This window comes from Cimex lectularius, unplaced genomic scaffold (genome assembly GCF_000648675.2).
Source record: "Cimex lectularius strain Harlan isolate CLEC.00 unplaced genomic scaffold, Clec_2.1 scaffold297, whole genome shotgun sequence".
Classification (NCBI taxonomy): domain Eukaryota; kingdom Metazoa; phylum Arthropoda; class Insecta; order Hemiptera; family Cimicidae; genus Cimex; species Cimex lectularius.
In genome coordinates, this window is record NW_019392866.1 from 403,934 (window position 1) to 425,702 (window position 21,769).

At 37.5% G+C, this 21,769-nt stretch overlaps 1 protein-coding gene and 1 non-coding gene across 2 annotated transcripts in view; both read right to left on the minus strand.

The window, feature by feature from the left end:
* The window catches only part of LOC106665303 (RYamide receptor-like), a 72,117-nt gene that overhangs the window by 1,237 nt on the left and 49,111 nt on the right, over window positions 1-21,769 (minus strand). The window contains exons 5-9 of the mRNA XM_024228866.1: window positions 17,884-18,032; window positions 9,359-9,480; window positions 6,815-7,032; window positions 3,875-3,975; window positions 3,327-3,417 (exon numbers count right to left, since the gene is read on the minus strand). Coding sequence (XP_024084634.1) covers window positions 3,327-3,417; window positions 3,875-3,975; window positions 6,815-7,032; window positions 9,359-9,480; window positions 17,884-18,032 — 681 coding nt within the window. The remainder of the gene's footprint in view (window positions 1-3,326; window positions 3,418-3,874; window positions 3,976-6,814; window positions 7,033-9,358; window positions 9,481-17,883; window positions 18,033-21,769) is intronic.
* Window positions 11,619-11,725, minus strand: LOC112127630. The gene has a single exon (XR_002910657.1). It is a non-coding gene; the product is annotated as a U6 spliceosomal RNA (small nuclear RNA).

The following is a 21,769-nucleotide window of genomic DNA, read 5'->3' on the forward strand; positions in this document are numbered from 1 at the left end:
TACACCTGCATCTTTGCAGATAATGATAAGGGATATAGAAGAGTATTGCGACAAGTGGAACCTTAAATTGCAAAAATCCCAAATTATGGTCTGTCGGCAGAAAGGCGGAAAACTTAAGAAAAATGAGAGATGGTTCTTAAAAAGTGAAAGAGTGGACTGCGTAAACTGCTACAAATATCTTGGTATCAATTTCACTAAGGCCTTGAAGATGAAGCATCACTGCAGAGAGAAGGCCAGCAGCGCTAAGTAGGCCGTTAATAGTCTGTGGCGCAAAATAGTGAACAAGAAGATCTCACTAGAGAAAAAGATGGTGATATTCAACAGCACCCTGAGGTCTGTAGTATGTTATGGTGCTAAACCAACTTTTTTTTTCAATTGAAACCTAATCGCAATCATCATTACAATGTTGTTTTTGTATGAAATATATTTCAGTTACTAATGCATTTCATGCCATGTCTCTGGCCCTTTTCAGAGCTCGCTATTTAGCTAAATTGATCTAACCTAACTAAGCTAAACCTAACCAATTATCTATTGAATAAAAAATAAATGGTGTGTTTAGTTCAAATAAATGCCAACGTTTCGATCTTTATTGAGATCATCTTCTGGGCTCAACGTGTTTGTTTTCTGTTAAATAACCAAAATGCTTAATTTAAAGAAACTTTTTATTGTATCTTACTATAATTATATTACCGCTCAAATATATTTTTCTATCAGAATTTATCTTTTAAAAATTGGATTTTGTGGAAGAGGGGTCAGAACCAATTTACAGTACATTTTCCAAATGAATCTCACATAAAATTTCAAGGGCTCTGCCAGGATATACCATCTCATTTGTACTCAGATTTTAAGGAAATTGCCTAGAAAATTTGTGATCCAGATGATTAGGCTCATCAATTCTTTCGACTTTAATACACGCCAGAAACACAGAAAATCACTGAGGTCATTACGATCTCTCAACCCTACAGACTGCTGCACGAGCTTGGATCACACAGGCCAATTTCTAAATTATTTGAAAAAACAAAAACAAAGACAAAAAAACATCTAATTTAAAGCGTTAGAGTAGATTATTAAGGTGTGAAAATTAAAAGCTGACCTTTAGCTTGCTTTCTGACAACAATACTCTACGATTGTTCAGGTCCATCTGCTCGAAGAAAACAGTTCTTTTGTGTGCCCAAAGCATTCCATAGAGTCTACCATGATAAGAAAAAGAATTCCATTTCAACCACTTATGAAACTTGCTGACAAGTATTTTTGTATTAAGCAAGAACATACCTATTCGGAACTCAAACCGATCGAAGTTGAAGTATCGCAAGGCAGTTATTATGGCCTATTGTATACTTGCACTTTACTAGCAATCTACCGATAAACAAGGAAAATTCAGCAATGGTTGCTGACGATAAGGAAATTATGGAAGTTGTGCAAATTTACTAAATCCATAAATGACAGCATAGTGGTTGTTTTTTTTTTTTAATACCAGGGACTGGAAGAGTTCCCTCCTGAGCACTGCAGCTGAGCTGTACAGCTTATTGTACTTTATCCCTGGCTCCATATTTTGGGAGAGGGCTCGCAACACAAATGTGAACTTGAGCCCCCGTTGTACCGGTGTTCTTGCATCGAAGAAACTCATTTTTAAAGGGGTTTGGGACCAAATTCAGGGTCGCTGAGATCCGATCCCGCCCCTTCCATTGATGAGTGCCGTGTCAATTTCTTTAAATTGCGGCCACCGGTCCCCTTAGGCGTCAGAAAAAGTCCAGAGGCGACGGTGGGGATCGAACCCACGACCGCGGGATCTACTAGCCGAGAGCCTGACGCCTTAACCACTCGGCTACCGCCGGCCCCCCTAGTGGTTGATTAAACGGAATGAAGACAAATCGGTAAAGATGGACTTCAACAATGAAAAAATTCATTAGATGCTAGCTCCCATATACCAATGAGGCAAAATATATTGAAATGGCATTGGTGTGCTTGTACGCTTGTAATGAATGCGAAAACACACATAAAAAGAGTAAATAATTCAATATTAAAACGCAAAATTACGGTTGATGGGCAGAATCTCTCCATTGCACATTAAAAGAAAAAACTCTTACTTAATCAACACGATTTTAAGTCTATTAGGACTAATGGCATACAACTCAATAGCTGTACCAGCAAGACCAACCGTCAAAGAATACAACGGTTTCAAAATATGTGAAATGCACAGACAATTCACTCTGGGAATTTAGACATTAAGTCCTTCCTAAAAATGGAAAGAGTAAAGGAAGTTACCCTTAAAGTTGTATTAGCCCACCGTCAAAGACTTAAGCCTTAAAAGCTCATGTCCATATTGATGTAGTCCACCTGTTGACTAAAGTCACATAACTTTTTTCAGAAAAATTGACTCACTAATAATAATAATAATAATAATAATAATAATAATGCTTTATTAAACATAAAAAAAAGGAAAAAAGACAATTTAGATATCAAAGCATTTAAGGCCATGAATCTTGGATCCGTCTGCCAGAGGTCGTTGATTAAACAATCAGAAACGAAAAAATACACAATAAAATAAAATGATAGCCTACGCAATAAAAAGGAAAAAAAGGAGAAACAACAACTGCCAAAACGTGAAAGAGAACAGAAAAACAGGTTATACAATGGAAATCAAAAATTAAACTCATTAATTAATTCATATCTGTAGTTCCATGCATGCCTAGCGTAACGAATTAAGGGCCGCGAATTTGAGCCACTCAAAAACCGTAACAGGTCAACCCTGGGGAGAGTGAAACATCCGAGATGCAACAACCGAATCTCACCCAGGGATGAGCACTCCGCCAATAAGTGGGATAATACTAACTAACTATGCTAATAAGCTAGATTGTAACATTAATAAAATCCATCACCTCTGAGGATTCGGGGAAACAAAACGTTATCCGAACCAGAATCATTAAGGTGGTAGAATCATACGAGTCAGACTCCCTAACCTCTCTGCAACCGAAGTCTCTTAAATTTCTCTTGGCTGACGCGATATTTTAAAATAAAATGCCGGTTTTAAATATTCAGTTAATATATCAGACTTGTTGCTACTTAAAATCTAAAACTCAAGTGTACACGTAACAAAACGTTTTATAAACAAAAACAATCTATAACGCCATCAGCAGAATTGTCTGTTCGTCATGCATAATTGATCAATTTCTGTTTGAATATTCAGGATCTTAGTGCAAACTTTGATGATATTGAGCAGTATTTATCAATATCCGCAAGTTTCCTCTAGGTAATCAACGAGCCTCACAAATAGGCCGAACATTTAAATGTTAGCACATTGAAATAATGGAAAAAAAATTGCTTACATTATAAATTCCATAGATAAAAGGGTTGTAGCAAGAATTGCTCATCGCCAGCCAATCACAGCAAAACCAAATTATGTTGATGTATTTATATCTGAAATTACAAGAGAACGCTTAATATTATTGTTCTTCAATTAAGATAATTTATTAATGAAAAAATGAAATACTAAAAGTTAAAATGAAAGTTGGGTTAATACAAAAATTATCTCAATGATATTAATTAATATAATTGTTTGGAGATCGTAAGATGCGGTCTGGTGTGACGTAGGTTTTAGAAAAACATTTTCTTTATCGTGCCAACGTTTCGATCATTATTGAAATCAGTTTCAGGGCTCGAAGTGTTTGTTTTCTGCGTAATTGTGTCATTCTTGGGTGTCGGGTTGAGAGTGAGTCTAAAAACCAACGTCACACCTGACCGCATCTCACGATCTGCAAATAATCATTGACTAACGGTCACTAAACCCCATACATTAATTAATATATTAAATTTGAATTATTTTTGCATATTTTCTTTGATATTAAAAAATTAAAGTTCAGAATATAGCTGTTACCCATTGATCTGGGGGAAAATGTCTTGGAGTACATTGTACGTTTGAAGTGGAAGCCAGCAAATAGCAAACAGGGCCACGACAATCACCAACATTTTGATTACCTGAAAAATTACAGTATTGAATAAATTAAAATATGACCTGACAGGTTAAAAAAAATGCTTTTATCATTATTTAATGATATATATTAATTTTTATGCAAATAATGGGGTAAAAAGTTGGGTTCCAGAGCAAGACTCAACTACCCACGACGTCCCGATACCCGGCGCTCTACGACTTGAACACATCACAACCGTCTTTGCATACAAATTAATATATAGTTAAAACGAAAAATTGATTAAAGAAATGAATAACATAATTAATTTATTAAATAGCAATATATGTAAATTTGAAGCACTAACATTTATAACTTGAATGTTTGATCCATTGAAACACTTTCAAACTAAAATGAAGTCGTGGAAATTGCCCGAAGAAAAGATAAATAAATATCTTACAATTAATTAAGGTTTTTAGTTGAGATAAAAAGTCAATGGCACGAGCGGGATTCGAACCCACGATCTTAGGCTAGATCTACCACTTGAGCTATCGTGACCTCGATCCACTCGGGTACCAACTTCCCATCTCAACCCCACCTTTTGAATTTTCCCTCTTTTTGCCATTTTTGAATGAAGTATACCATTTCATTTGTCACCGAGAATCAAATAGATTACACGACATTTGAAAAATGGCAAAAAGGAGGGACAATTCAAAAGGTGGGGTTGAGATGGGAAGTTGGTGTNAAACGACTTAATTTAATAAATAAATATTACAAACATATTATTATGAAGGAATAGTATTTAATCTGTATATTATTAAAGTCCGTGCTGGAATCTTGCTCAATGTGAGGAATGTGCTCGATGGGTCTTCTCTGTTATATTGACCTGTATTGATCGATAGACTTTTAATTAGATAAATATGTTGTAGATTTTATGTTAGCCATGAGAAGTATGAAGAAAAATTGTGCAGATTTAAATTTTAAATAATTTATATACAAACAAGAATATATTAATTAAACGTTGTTTAGCGTTTTGTTAAAAAATGTTTAGTGGTTATAATTGATCACATTAATTACTTTAATTAACCGGGTTCGAATCCCGCTTGTGACGCTAACTTTTTCATCTCAACCAAGAACTTAAATAAAAAGAATAATTAATTGAAATACAAATTGAAATACAAATTGGAGTTTTATGACTTGACAGTAACCACCGAAATTGATTGATGTGTAATTAGTTATAAATTGTAATACTTGAAAAACTTTTTTCATTTAATTTCGGTACACTTTTGAAAATATGTAATTTTTTAATAATTTGACAGTAATCTAGACTTGAAGATGATAAATGGACAAATAGATCTCGTTTATTTACTTTTTGTACTTTTTTAACNCTCAAAGTGTTTGTCTTCTGTGTAATTGTGCCATCCTTGTCGTGTTGAGAGTGCCCCCCCCACTTTGAGCCCTGAAGATGATCTCAATAAAAGATCGAAACGTTGGCAGGATAAAGAAAATGTTTTTCTGAAACCTACATCACACCCGACCCCATCTCACGATATCTGAATAACTATCGATTAACGGTCACTAATCTGTACACATTTTTTTCATTTACTTTGGTTACAATTTTTGAAAATATGTAATTTTTTAATAATTTGACAATAATCTAGGCTTGAAGATGATAAATGGACAAATAGATCTCGTTTATTTACTTTTTGTACTTTTTTAAGAGGTACAGGGACCGAAATGGAATACCGCCGGATGATAAGAGAGTGCTCGAGCATGGCAGCGAGTTTAAGGAAAAACTTTTTAGGCTTTTAAGAGATATTGGGATAATGGATTGTATCTAGTTGGGTATTTATTTCTTAGGTTAAAGTTTAGATTTAGTTTGTGTTAGAATAAGAGTATGCTGGGTGGCGGTGCAGCATATTATTTCAAGGCTCCACCGCTGCTCCGCTAAGCCGGATCGGGGCGGAATATCGAGTACCCTCCGACCTGGATTCTAGACAGAGGATATGCATGTGTGATTTGTATATAGGAGTATGTAGGTATTTATTGTATGAGTGAGTGTGAGAATGACTAATTTTAGGGAACGTAAGGGCGCCGAAATGACCAAAGAAGTCGATGGCGCCCGACTAAAGCCCAACCCCTCCTAGGAGGTCTTGCAATTCTATGTTCTATTTAAGAGGTTATTTTAACTACGAGATTATATGAACCCTCGGGGTGCAGGTCTCTTTGATAATAGCCCATTTGTAAGGATGTCCTGTATTCGAACCCTGGGCCTTTACCTTACAGCAGCGGTTCCCAAACTTTTTCTGTTTTCAGCGCCCTTAATATATCAGAATGTTCCCTCGGCGCTCCAAGTCAAAACAATGGATTATCTCAACTTGAACTTTACAGTAGATAGTAGTAACAATTTTATTTAATAAATAATCAAAACTCCTGACTTTCTTGTGAAATTGAAAAGCAATTACGCACCTAATAAAAATATAAAAGCAAATTTTTTTGGCAATAATATAAAATACACAATTGCAGCTGTTTCGTTAACAACCATATTAAGATTGGATGGCCACCAGGGTCTTAGTTTTTAGGGTTTATAAAGGGGAATTTAATTTTTAGGTATTTTTTTATCTCACATAGTATTATGTATTATATAATTATTAATATTATGTAATATTATTATTATTTTTAGCGCACTGTTTGGGAACCACTGCCTTATAGTTATGATCGCCATGTTACAATAAATTGTTATGAACCAAAGAAAAGATTCACCTCTTTAGTTTGAAAACGGATGAATTGCAAAATGTACACTATTTCGTGAAGGAGAAGAAAAATATTGTACTGCAAACTCGCACATAAACACAAATGCACATACAAACAAAATACATACTCAGTTACAAACACAAATGAATCATTACCTTTTTCTTGTTTCTCATAAGGTTGGCGTCTCTGGAATGTTGAGCATTTCCAGGGGCCCTGGAACCCCAGAGCCTCAGTGCCATTCTCGCGTAAGCGTAAGATATTACACAAAGGGGTGTCAGGTACTGTACGGACACGAGGATCATCCTATAGGCGAGCATGTGGTTGTTAGACAGTCTTGTATTGCTACAAAAAGGCTTTGTATACACTCGTCCAACTGAAAAATCAAAGAAAACGGTCATTCCGCTACGAGAGCACAAACATAAAAAAAAATTCCGTAACGATTGTGATGACATCCACCAGAAAGGACATTTTGAGAGGAATGAAGTCTTTAATCTACTTTCGGAATTAGAGCGATCAAGAAATAACTTTTCACCTGAGTAAACTGAAGACGAGCGATTATTTATCAAATTTTATCAAAGAATCCAACATCTATAAATAGTTTATAGTCTAAGAATATGGTAAAAATTATGAGATATCATGTTAATATTTTCAAGGTGAGGATTTATAGTTGCGTCATCCTGGTCTGTATATTCTTGTCGGTTTGATTTGCCAAAAGCCATTTCGTCATGTTCAGTAATTGGTCTGTGTTATTCCGACAGTCGTGGGTTTCCCCGTGGAATGATAAGCTGCTGGTACATCTCCTTGCATACATCAAGGAGAGTCCCAAAACTTTTACAAGCAATAATAAATTTTAATTCCTTGCGGAGGATCGCTGGGTAAGGAACTGGTAATTGAATTATTCCTGGTTAGCCGGTTGTTGGGCTGTAAATAAAGGTAAAAGTCCCGGTGGTCCCAAAAATCACGTAGGTTGTAAAAACAATTACATTAAACAACATGAAGAAATGGGATTACCACGTCCATGAAAATCTCGGCCGGCACACCCCAGGCAACATCATTCGAGGACTAATGGTGGGGGGGGCGACCGCGATTCCCATTGCATTAAAGGAGTAACGGAGATAACCATAAAATAAAACACCCCAAGCTAAGGTGTAAGCAAGTTGCCTGTTGTAAGCAAATGTCCAAAGTGCCAGTGCGGTCCTCAATGACCCTGGAGACAACAGGTGCCACCTCCCTACACTTTGTGATAACTAGTTCCTCGTGCTACTGTATTATAAGTGTTCCTGAAGAAAAACTAATTCAAAACCAATAACTTCTAGTGCATAAAGAAGTGCCCCAGGAGAAGGTATGAATATATCATCCACTAGAGTTAATTTCCTTGAAGAGCTAGCTAATTACGGCAGAGGTGGTGCATTTCACCTTACTTTTATAAGTAAAAATCTACTTACAAGCACATTGTGAGGAAATGTAAGGAGAAAGATGCAATCCCTACTCAAACAAGCAGTAATAGTTCTTGACGTCAAAAGGTCTCTTATGCGGGAAAACCTCCAGAGGACAACTGAAAATCCACTAAAAGGCCTCGGTCACAATGCAGTACGCCAGCAGGAAAGACCCGAAAAGGTTTAGCGCGTAAATGGAGGAAGCTTTCTGTGAGTTCCTGGCCGCAGTGAATGTCGCTGTGGTTGCGGGATATCGGACCAAGCTGTAAAAGCCTCATGGTAGTAAAGTCCAAAGCTATTTATTTGGTACTTAACTGAAGCCCTGACAGACATGGGACAATAAATAATACAATTGTTCTAGTTTGGGTACCAGGGCCCACAGTCTAGAGAGTCCCAAAGAGACCGTTAAATTGGCCAAGGAAATTTCAATGAGGGCACCGATCGGCCTTGAACACTTTTGCGGAATACCAAATTTCCGAAAAATGTATCCATCAGGCAATGTTCAATACAGGTAACATAATGTAGAATCACTGGAGAAAAGCCGTTCACTGCAGCTTTGACCTGCATTACGCGTAGAAATCGGCCGATTGTATGAAACACTGCAACACCAGCCAACCGACCAGTTTAGTTAGCCTATTGTTCGCGGTTCCAACCCAAACTGACTGAACTATCGGTCGGTGGTTTTGTGTGCGGTGGCTCTTACTGCGACTGGCAGACCAAAACAGCTAAGATTTGCAAACAAGAATGATCGGAAACAACAAAACAACAGGATAAAACATTCTAAAGTTGCAAAAATTGTAACAGTTGCCTTTGACTTCATCTTTTTCGCATAGTCGAGCTTTGATTTAGATCGTCTGCAACTTTTATCGTTTTGATCTAAAGTTATACAGACGGATGATGGGTGTTAAGCAAACATCAACATCATTAGAATAATTTTGCGACTCGTGGTCCAAGTTTTATCACGATTACCCGCGACGGATGGATTGTTTTTGACTCAAATTACATTGTGGGGTTACCTCATGGGCGTAATAATATTTTGACCCAGAAGTTTGTTCAAACAACATGTTTAATATGATAACAAATTTACTTTTAAAGCATGTGTATTGCACGTTCAAAACTAAGAGAGATTATTAAATTATTTTGCCACCTTTGTTTTTGCAAACTTACTAAGTTTAGAGGCATCAAAAGGATGCTAGGTGAATTTCCCCTCCTTTACATGAGAAATTAATTATATCAAGCCGGTTTCCCGTAATTAATCATTACCTGGATCGTCTTCTTCGACGTAGGTGACGCTCAGAGCGACGGCCATCGGGATTGCAAGAATCGCTGCTAGAATCCATATGGAGCAGAGCATCACTTTCGCCCTCAGCTTCGAAGGAGGCGCGCTGGAATAAAATTAAAACTTAGAGATAATTATTTATATATATATCTGTTGTCCTAAACCGGCTCAAATTATAACAACTTATCAGTCTATTATAGAGGTCAAAAGTGTATAAAGCATCCTTTTATTTGTGAGAGGTAAGTTGAGCATTTTTCAATCAAGGAATCGGGTAGCCTTCGACGAAGTTGGGAGGGGATGTCATCCAAGAAAAGACTGCTTACAACTGAGGACGTATTCTTCGTCACACATAGCCTGATGAATCATAATTGATAAGTGTTCCGAATGAACTTCCTTGGTCAATTTATCGGCCTCCTTGTTGCCACTCTGCCTTGTATTAGTTGTTTGCTTCAATGATTGACAGTCCTTGGTGCAATTGCAAACGGCTCTGGACTAATGGAACCTGTTTCCTTTAGCACCATCTGGCTATCGGAGAAGATGCCCGTTCTTTTGTTTGTAATGTCCAGTGTTTTATATACTGTGTATATTCTTCAATATCAAGGAAGGACAATATGACATATTGTACTCTTGATGTCTGCGGTGTAATGAACTTTGAACGTTTCTTATCAGTTTGGTCTTCCCTTCCTTGCTGTTATGGTCTTTTTTTTGCCCATCCACCGCCCCGCCGTACCTGAGGGAGACCCCATACCGGCGGACCTCGGCCTCTAGACTGACTTATTTTCTTGTATGGGGGAAAATGGAAGCATAACGCCTTCCTTATGCCTCGCTCTAAACGAGGGGCACGAGGAAGGTTAGGGGTATATATAGTTTTCCTCTCTGCATTACTTAAATTGACCTAATCTAATAGGTCTCCCACCTTTTCGCACAGTAATATCATACAATCATTACATAAAATTACAAAATTGAAATTATAAAAACTATATAAAATTACAAAACAATATAAATATATTAATCAAGCAAACAATCACAGTTTTAGGTACTATATAACAATGTTAACTTATTTTTAAAGAAGTAACCAGCCCGGAATATCTGTACTAAGGTTATACACTTAAATATATCACAGTTTAATCACAGGTGGTTTAGAAAGTTTTTTTTTCAGGTACTTGGTGTACTACCCCCTAGGATGCTCTGTGTAAGCTGTTTGAACACATGATACGTTTGCTCGCTTTTCACAAGTTCCTTCAATTCTGGAGGCGATATATTCTGAAAACTTTTTCTCAGGTCCTGATGAAGTTGTACAAAGATTGGGCAGAAGAATAGCTTGTGTCGTACGTCTTCACGAACATTCATAACTGACAGTTTGGGGTATTAGCTCTTTTGAATTTGTGCAGATAAACTGCAATGTTTCCATGCCCCGTAAGCATTTGTGCGGACCAAAAATCTGGTTGCACCCAACTCTGCTTTTTTCTTTCTTTAATGATGGGAAAGACTCCTAAGTAAGCCTGCCCTTGATACTCCTTTCCCATCTGCTTTGCCAGGTGTCGGTTACCCATTCTATGAAAAGTTTGGCGCTGGCTGTTGGGTGCATTTCTAAACCAATTCGCTCATGTTCCTCTAAGCCGGGTAGTCTTGGCAGCAATCCCTTCTTCAGCTCTCTCTTTGCATTCTGGACTGTCAATAGGAGTTGCTATCATTAACACTTGGAGAGCGTGAGTGGAAGCCGTTCTGTACCCCTTCGATGTCCTCAGTAAAGCAATTCGCATGGGTTAGTTCTATTATCTGTTTGGTTTTACCTTGCAGTTTTCTTCCCTAGGATCCATATGTTGCTATAGGAATATATACGCTCTTATAGATTATTGACAGTGCCTTTGAGCTGAGCCCCATGTTGATTTGGCTATCCTGCTTAATTTTGCAAAGGTACAGCGTGTGGATTCCCGGATTTTTAGAGCGTGTGGAAAAGAATTCAATCTCTCTCCTTCAAAGGTCTAAGGCTGCCTGTTCCTATGTCCGACTTACACAGGATGGTTTTGCAACCATATACCCCTGAAGGCCCAACCCTCACGTCACCAGGCGTTAGCCACAGCTGCAGCCGTGCCCAGGATGGACCACGGGGAGGTGCCTGGTCGGGATATGACGTGAGGGTCGCACCTTACAAATATATCTTACGTGCTAATGAGGTGTGCCCAATCTCCCCGTACACTGAACCCCGCCCAGGAGAGAAAGAGAGTGGGCACCCCTCTTATAAAAAATGTGGAACGCTTCACGATTTTGCGTGTCATCCTTGCGCAGGGGCCATGCTAATCTTCTCTGTATCGTTCCAATTTTAGTCTATGTACCGCCGAAGCGAGTACTCAATCTCTCTCCTATAACAACGCCAAGGTATTTGACTTCATGGCTTGGTTTGATGTTTTTACCGTCTATTTTCACTCTAAGGGGGGGTGCCCATTGTCCCTTTCAATACGAGTATTTCACATTTGTCAGGAACTACCTTTAGGCTTTTTGTTTGGCACCAAATGACTATAAACGCGGCTGCTCTTTCTGTTTTTTCTAAGACATCTTTCCTTGTATTGCCTGCTATTATTATAATCAGGTCATCAACAAAGGCTACAAACTTGATGCTCGTCTCTTTTAGTTGTTGAAGGAGATTGTTGAAAAAGATGTTCTAAAATAGAGGGCCCAGAACGGATCCTTGTGGGCAACCTTTGGTGACATTGTGAATAGTTTTGGTGTGCTTTGTGGAGATTTCCGCTGTTCTGTTGTCAAAGTAGCTGGCTATTAAGGTGAAAATATTTTTTGGGCAGTCTATAGCTTTAAGTTCATTTAATAAGTGAGTCCATTCTATGGCATCAAACGCCCCCTGGATATCAAAAAACGTACCCACCACAAATTTTTCCTCACTGTTGTTGACATCTTCATAAAGTTTGCAAATTGCATCCTCACTGGACATCTCTTTTCGGGAACCGCTGTTTTGGCCTGTCAGATGCGTCAAAATGCAATGGAATACTGAATAATTATCCTATAATTTTCATTGGTTGGCTTACGAAGCCATTGCAAACAAGAAAGACACGAAGAGACACCCTAAACCAAATACATATTCCCATTTTTTGTTAGTTCTAACCACTTCATAGACTGAACGATGAAGATATTGAAATGTTGGAAAACTATAGTTTTTTTTATATCACTGGTTGGATAAGAAGTCATTAGAATCTACTAAATGTACACAGACTCACAAACTCACAACGCAAGTTGGCGAGAACGGTCAGCCCAGTGATCGAAAACCTTGTTTTATTTATTTAATTTTTAAATCTGTTAATTACATATTTGCACGACATCACATATCAGAAGGGCTTAGGTTTTATAACAGATCTAAAATGGTCAAACATGTGATTTATGCTATTTGGACAGCCGTTACTATGATTCAGTGAACGCCCCTGCCGATACAATACTGACAAAAATTCTGTCATCAGTGTTCCGGCAACAAACTAATTTGGTGATGTTCTTGTTTTAAGGGCCAATTTGGGCCATTAGATGACTCTGGTGAAAATAAGAAAGTAAAGTTCTAAGTATAATCAGGGAAAATCAAAATTTTGACATTACCTTATGCCATGTTTGGAAATAGCAATAATTTATTCAATATCGGTGTATTCGTAATTTTACGAAATAATCTTTTTTGTACAAAATATGAGAGAAGAAAATATGAAATTGAAATTAGGAGAATGAATTGTTACATATATAGTAGTTGAATTTTCTAGAAGAATTTGTACCATATTACAAATGGTACGATACACACATATATTTTTATAAATTTTATAATTTTTTCAAACACCTAACAAAAACGATTTTTACAAACACAAAGTGTTCTACTTTGATTTACTATTTATTTTGAAAAATGTCTTCTTGAAGTCCACAGGTAATATGAAGCTTGGTCGTTTCCAGTATTTTGGCTTGCCTATGCTAACTTTTTTGGGCTGTCTAGCGTATTCTGTCTCCATATTCAGTAGTTGGTTTTTTTTTTAAAATTTGATAGTGAAAAGCCTGAAACAGTATTTATTCCATTTCATAGTTTTTTATAAATACGATAGCTTTATTATTTATGCACTCTATTCGCAAGTAATGCTTAACCTTGTTATACTACTTCTTCCTCATCTTCCTTTCAAAATTTTCCATCCTTCTGACATTATTCAAATCAAAATCCCACACGTAGAAAATCCCCTTGGTATTACTTAATAATCGCCAGTACACTTTGAAACCATTGCATTTTGGACGGTAAAGTGAACATCGCCACCATACTTACTGTCCTCTCGTATAGACGTATTCCATCTTTCCAAAAGCATAGAAAAATCTCAGCCAAATATGGTCCTGCAAACCTATCAACCCAAACTGGCCAAAATTGAAAGACGCCTCTTAAAAGGTAAATTTCCCATCCTAGATTCACATAGAATCATTTCTTCTCTCCAATTCAGCTTTCATCCACATTAATCTTCTCTTATCTTATTATCCAGCAAGGTTTCAGAGTTGGTACTATTTCCAACGCCCTAGAGAACAATGAGTATTGCTTGGGAGCGTTCCAGGATATGGCCCAGGCTGATAGTGTCTGGCACCCATGCGTCCTTCTTGAACTTAAACACTTCTGGACACCCCTTATGGCTTTACCCTTACCTTTTTAACTGACTGCTGCTTCCGAGTGAGGTGGGGCAACGAATAATCTGATATCAGACCAATTACAAGCCGGCGTGTCACAAGGTACCATTCTAGGTCCAATTCTTATACAATTTATACTGCTAACCTTCTTATACAACCCAACACCACCATTACTATTATTACTTTCAAAACGAATACTATTCAAGCAACCTACAACATCTAGGAACACATTGTGGGTTCGTCAAAGAATGGTCAAAAGTGGGGAACAAGATGGAAGTAGAAAAAATGTACACATTATCCACATTGAAAAGAAAACAGACATTCTTACACTCAAGTTAGATACTTAGCATTATACCTAGACAGCAGACCGATTTGAATCCCTAGACTTACGAGACAACAACTTAAAAGAAGGCTTAGACAAGTATAATATCTTTTAGGCCCAAAATCTGTTTTGACCGACAAAACCATTCTGGGCGTATGGGCTGGAAATGTGAAAATTCACTAGGCCATCCATTAACCAGCGCATTCACACTTTCCAGTCTGACAAACTGCCCAAAGCTCGTTTACGTCACTAACCATAAACTGATCAGATCACGTTTTCAAAGGTTTCACACTAAGCTAGACTGAAAAAACCGCCTGACCCGTTCTGCTTGAAAAATGAGTAAGTCAAGACTGCATCGTTTAGCTCAGCATCGCTTGGATCCTTATTTGAAAGACTTGTTTTATTTTATCGGCGATTCCCGACGGCTCAGATTTGATGTGCCTGGTCTAATCGAGGGGGTTGGATTTTCTTTTTCGCTACGTGCATTTAATTAACAAGCGTGGACTTGGATAGGTTTGCAACAGAGCGCTACTATTTAATGCACTATCCGCTAAGGTTAAATGGTTGGAGTGTCCGTTGGACTTCTTCACAAGTCTAGCCGAGATTAGTGTTCCAATGTCTTCTATAAATTAGCCTATTGTGACGTTTTAATGTGGAGGGAAGTCGCTTAGGTTTAACCAGGTAAAGAGATGGGCCTTGTACGCTGCCTTGTCGGACTCCATAGTAAATAGTAAGTAAGTTGAGTTGTTTTACTGCACCTTTTCTATGAGGTAGTTGATGAGGACTGATGCGTCATAAGTAAGTGTCTGCATATAAGTCTCGAGTTTGTGTAGTATCCTGGAATGCATACTTTTTTGTATGCGAAAAAAGTTGTAGATACCTCCTTTATCTCATAGAAATTTAGTATGGTTTCGACTTTCGATTAGTCGGTTATGAAGATTTTAGTGCTAAGAAGACATTAGATCTTACAATGTTGCATATACTCGGGAAAACGCGCTTGTTGGACATAGTCTGTGCGTCTTTCTGCGTGTATGTCAATTTTTAGAATTCAGTGGTTTCTTACACCACAAAAAAAAAAAAACTCACCACAGAAAATGGGGAGAAGCCAAAAAACATTTGACAGACCAGAACAGCGGGTTGCGCAAATAATCGCCAACATTTAACTAAAGATTAAGATTTCTAATTTTTTAAAAATATAGATTGATTTAAAATCTTAATGAGTGGAAACATTTTGTAAAACATGATATCGTGTTAGTAGTTTTAGACTTGTATGTTAAACGTTCACTAAAATTTTCCTTTCGAAAATATTATTTTTGTGCAGTACATGTTATAGCAAAAAGTAAGTTTAAATGATATCAGGAACAAAATGTTTTATGCATAGAGTTATGTTTTCCGCGTACGGCTTATCAGAGGGGTAATGTGTTTAACTGCCATAATTCTACTAGATAAACACGTTAGAAACGGTTGGGTTATTTTGTTTAAGCGAAGAAATGAAAGTATATTTTCAAATTCCTTCTTGTAAAATGTCAAAAAAATCAATCCGGGAAGGTCAATGCTGTAGGAAACGAATATAATACATCAGTCAAATGTGTAGATTTTTCATTTCTTTGTTTATTTTGGGGTTGATGAGCTTAATTCTAAATGCCATCGATATGGAAGGGTCGATTCTATAGGAAATGAGTTTTAGTTGTTTATTTTGAGGTTTACTTACTTAAATAATAATATGAATTCTTTCATACCAAAAACTTAGAATGCGTAGAGAAGGGATCTTTCGATGAGCAAAATGTCTTAAAAGAGTTGGCCGTGGGGGGCGATAATTTGGTACTCGATAAAAGCTGCAGTGTGAGATTTGAAAATTAATTTCTTTAAAACACCGAATACAATATAATTAGTAATAATAATAATATTACAATTAATTAAGGTTTTTAGTTGAAAGTCAACGGCACGAGCGGGATTCGAACCCACGATCTTCGGCTTGATACGCCTCTGCTCTACCACTTGAGGTATCGTGACCTCGATTCATTCGGACACCAACTTCCCATCTTGAAAAATGGCAAAAAGAGGGAAAATCAAAAGGTGCGGTTGAGATGGGAAGTTGGTGTCCGAGTGGATCGAGGTCACGATACCTCAAGTGGTAGATCTAGCCGAAGATCGTGGGTTCGAATCCCGTTCGTGCCATTGATTTTTTATCTCAACTAAAAACCTTAATTAATTGTAATATATTAATTGGTCAAGCGGACCACGAAATTAGTGAAAATAATAATAATATGATTATTGCACACATGAAGAAAATAAAAATTACAAATAATTCAGACAAGAAAATAAACTTAATTCGCCAAGGTAACCGTCTGCCGGAGTTTGGATTAATTATTAACCAATCCTATAAAATAAACGTACAAATGCATTAAGCTAAATAAATACAATGGCATGATAAATTTAATATCTATAACAAAATACTAAATGAAAAGGACACAAAACTGAAAAGTAAACGTCAATGAACTCGAGCTGAGACCGGAGAAACAGAAGTACCAATATCAAGAAAAAGAGCGGGGGAAAAGAGATGAGCAGTAAAAGAGAAAAAGAAAAGAAAATTATTTAATTAAATTCGTTTACTATTAGCCTTCGATATTCTTAAAACACCGAATATAGATTAAGTAAGGGTAGGATCTAAGTTAAAATTGATGCGAGTCGTGTAACTTGATGTTTTCTCGGGTTTTCTGCCTGACTCAGTCAAGTCCCGGCAATTTCACGCCCGTTGATAAAAATAATCAAATTAAATTTGTCCCCCTGTTCACGACTCGATTCAAATCAAACCCTGAATTTGATAATTTGCGCAGTGTCGTAGGCATAATACTGACGCACGAATAACACCGGGAGTCGATGACTCCCGAAGGTCGTTGAAAACTTTTCACATGGTCGTCAGCCTATTCTGACCTATCACGAACATAATGCTTTAATCGTGTTTTATATTCTTTATAAAAAGCTTTCTTCACATGAGAATCAATTGATTTCTCATATTTTCTCTTAAAACATAGGACCTCAGGGATTTAACCGAAAAAACCACTAGTTTTGTTATGTGATATTTTGACATTAGCAAATTCTATGGGTAATCCTTGGTGAGAAAAAATGAAAAATGTGTCATAGCATAGCATGGATCTATTATAACCAAGAATGACACAAACTCTGCTAACAACTGTTCAGGAAACTAATACGTAATTTTATGAAATACCTTCGTAAACACGTTAGCAATATTGAATGGTAATTTCTAAAGACCATTCACATCAATATATTCGTATTATTTTAATAGTCAATTAACACATTTAACAGTTGATTGAATACCCTGATTATTTCACCATTGAAAATCGATATTGGCAAACATTTCTGAGAACAAAACCAAGAAATGTCTCTAAGCATGTACATTAAAACGTTTGAAATGAAATCAATAATTTCGTATGCGATCGTTTTCTAATGAGTACAGGACTTTCCAGTGAATAAATGATAAACGTTTTTCTAATAAAATATTAGTGAGATGTTAGCGGGCTTCACCTGAGAGGATTGAGTACTGCACGGTGCCTGTCGACAGCTATCGCTGTAAGCGTGAACACGCTCACGTTAACGCTCAGCACCTGGACGAAAGGGCAGAACGGGCACATGAAATTCGGGAGATTCCACCTCTGGAGCAGAGCCGCTTGGAACTGGAACATATCATATAATTATTTGTAAGCTAACAAATTTTTAATCAGGCCGACAATTAAGGTAGTCACAGTCCGATTAATAGGGGGTTGGTTAATTGTTATTACTTTAAGTACTAATTATTAATTAAGGTTTTTAGTTGAGATAAAAAAGTTAGTGTCACGAGCGGGATTCGAACCCAAATCTTCGACTAGATACGGCGCTATCGCTATCGTGACTTTGATCTTCTCGGACACCAACTTCCCATCTCAACCCCACCTTTTGAATTGTCCCTCCTTTTTGCCATTTTTCAAATGTCGTGTAATCTGTTTTACTCTCGGTGTGAAATGAAAATTCAAAAGGTGGGGTTGAGATGGGAAGATAGTGCCCGAGTGGATCGAAGTCATGATACCTAACGTGGCAGAGCAGCGGCGTATCTAGCCGAAGATCGTGGGTTCAAATCCAGCTCGTGCCATTGACTTTTTATCTCAACTAAAAACCTTAATTAATTGTAAGATATTTATTTATCTTTTCTTCGGGCAATTTCCACGACTTCATTTTAGTTTGAAAGTGTTTCAATGGATCAAACATTCAAGTTATAAATGTTAGTGCTTCAAATTTACATATATTGCTATTTAATAAATCAATTATGTTATTCATTTCTTTAATCAATTTTTCGTTTTAACTATATATTAATTTGTATGAAAAAACGGGGTATCAATCGGGACGTCGTGGGTAGTTGAGTCTTGCTCGGGATCCCAACTTTTTACCTCATTCTTTGCATAAAAATTAATAAGTGTTATTAAATAATGTTAAAAGCATCATATTTTAATGTATTCAATACTGTAATTTTTCAGGAAATCAAAATGTTGGTGATTGTCGTGGCCCTGTTTGCTACTTGCTGGCTTCCACTTCAAACGTACAATGTACTCCAAGACATTTTCCCCCAGATCAATGGGTAACAGATTAACAAAGAAAATATGCAAAAATAATTCAAATTTAATATATTAATTAATGTATGGTGTTTATTGACCGTTAATTAGATTATTTGGAAATCGTGAGATGCGGTCTGGTGTGACGTAGATTTTTAGACCCCCTCTCCACACGACACCCAATAATGGCACAATTACGCAGAAGACTAATAACACTTTGAGCCCTGAAGATGATTTCAATAAAGATCGAAACGTTGGCACGATAAAGAAAATGGTTTTCTAAAACCGACGTCACACCAGACCGCATCTTACGATCTCCAAATAATTATATTAATTAATAACATTGAGATAATTTTTGTATTAACCCAACTTTCATTTTAACTTTTAGTATTTCATTATAAAGCACTAAATTATCTTAATTGAATAACTATGATAAGCGTTCTCTTGTAATTTTAGATATAAATACATCAACATTATTTGGTTTTGCTGTGATTGGCTGACTGACTTTTTTGGCTCAATTAAAAACCTTAGTTAAATAAAATATATTAATTGGTCAAGCGGACCACTAAAACTAGTGAATTTAAGTACTATATTTTCGTGTTTTGTAGATGAATTTTGAAATTGATAGATTATGCTCGTTTGTCATGCTAACTTAGAAGTTAAATACTTTGTAATTTATGGTCCAATTCTCTAAAAGAGGGGCTTTTTTTCTCTACCGACTAATTTTATAAGATTTGATTTTTGATATAATTTTTATTGTCAGGGTAAAAGTCGAATCGAAGAAAATACGCCATCTCGATTCTCCTAAAAATAGAAAACCACCGTTCCTACGCCAATGTCGGTTTGAACTGATCTCGCCCCAAGGGTAGAACGTCGAAAAGGTTCAAGTGGCGCAAAAACGTTTACAAATGATCTGTATGTTTTTGAGTGGAGACTCTTTCCTGGATTGAATACTCACGTGCGGTTCGGGAAAGCTATTTGTACAAGGCTTTTCACTCCATGGCTAAACTCGGAAAGACCGGCCTTTTCACCTCTTTCTCATACATATTAAATTGATTCGAGTTGGTTCACTAAAAGGAAAGAGCCCTGTGATTAATTAAATATGAGGAAGTTCGATTGATGTTTCGGATTTGGACCGTCGGCATCTAAAAGACGATTAAATTGAAATGAATTATTCCAAAATTTATTTAATTACTAATTCATACTTATAAAATGATATATAAGCATATAACACATTCTTGGTTTCAGATAGATTCAAATGTGAATGTGTCATGTGAGAGGGTTGATGGCGGAATATCGAGTACCCATCTACCCTCAATTAAGTTAGTTGTGTAATGTGTGGAAGGTGATGGAGGAATATCGAGTAATCTACCACCCTAATTTTATGATGAATAGCATATAAATAGGAGAGGATGTATTTAAGAATGAACGTTAGTTCGAATGGGTTTGGAACTGCTTGCGTTGGGTGCTGGATTTACCTAGCTGTTGACAGTCTTTACCATATACTCGGTCGTCCTAAAAAGGACAATGAGGATCTTTAACGTCCGCACCTAGCCTATTTGGCTTTATCGGACGTTTTGATTCTCAAGACGAGAGCTGACGCACCTCCGCATACGACAGAAGTGTGTTACTGCCGCAGCATTGGTGTAGAGGCAGCTCAGCCCCGAAGGCCCAAGACAACCTCGCTCCCCGCTTGCCCATTCCGAGTGGTCGGGTCTGCATTAAGCATCAGGCCGTATGCCGCGCACATAGGGCTACCTAAGCCGAAATACATCAGCCTGGTCTCCCGCCCACTCACTAGGTAGAGAAGGCCATTCTACCTCCCAGAGTAGAAACTATCGGATCCGCTCGAATACCACGAACCACTACGAATCCATTCCCAGTGTAACAGGGGCTGAATTTTGGAACATTTCTATTACCCCGTAGTACAGATGGTTATGCACCCTCCCCCGCCCCATCTATGCAGACAGGATCTGGTACCCTAACTCTCGTTACGATAAGGCTCCCGCCGCCCCATGCCGACACGAATACAGCTTGTGCTTTAGAGAGGTTGCCACGCCCTCAGGGCTGCACCTTTATTTTGCGCCCGGACACCCCCTTATATCCAAGGGTTGGGAGGGGTTCACAGGATAAAATAAAGGAACTTGGATTGAGAAAGGGACGTGGATGAGGACACGAGGTGCACCTCTTCAGGGCCCCGAGCCTTAATCACATTATACCACCCATCGTCGCTGTAGTTCCACATTGAGTGGGCTACAACTTCCTGGGTGGGTGACTACCCTAACCATCCCTAGTTGTTGGCAGCACCCCCCCCCCCAAGATCACAACATTGGTGGTTGGAGGTCGGCCCCCGGACTGCCAAAACTTGCCCCGAGTGGGTGTTGGGGAATTGCCGTAGGACTATGAGAAGCGAATAAGCTCAACTCGGGGCATGTTTGCATGCATGTACGTACATGTTATGATTGAAGCTGATATAAATTCAAAATTCCAATCAGATTCAATAGACCTACAAAGACACAAAGAACTTTTAAAAATAAACATTAATCGTTTATTATAAAATTACAAATAACATAATTCAGCCCAATATCAGCCCAGTCATAACGAAGGTCCACTCGTGACAGCAAAGAAAAAGTTCGGTGAACATCGCACATAATTACAACGCTAAGTCTGTTAAAAAGCATTTTCCATTGCCACTGAATGAAGACCATCTACTGGTTTTATCGAAGAAAACGCGGACAGAGACAAACATCAAGGCTCACACGATTCTTATATGACAAACTAACAGAATATGTAGAGTTGGGAAAATTGTACAATAGAAGAGGAAGTCG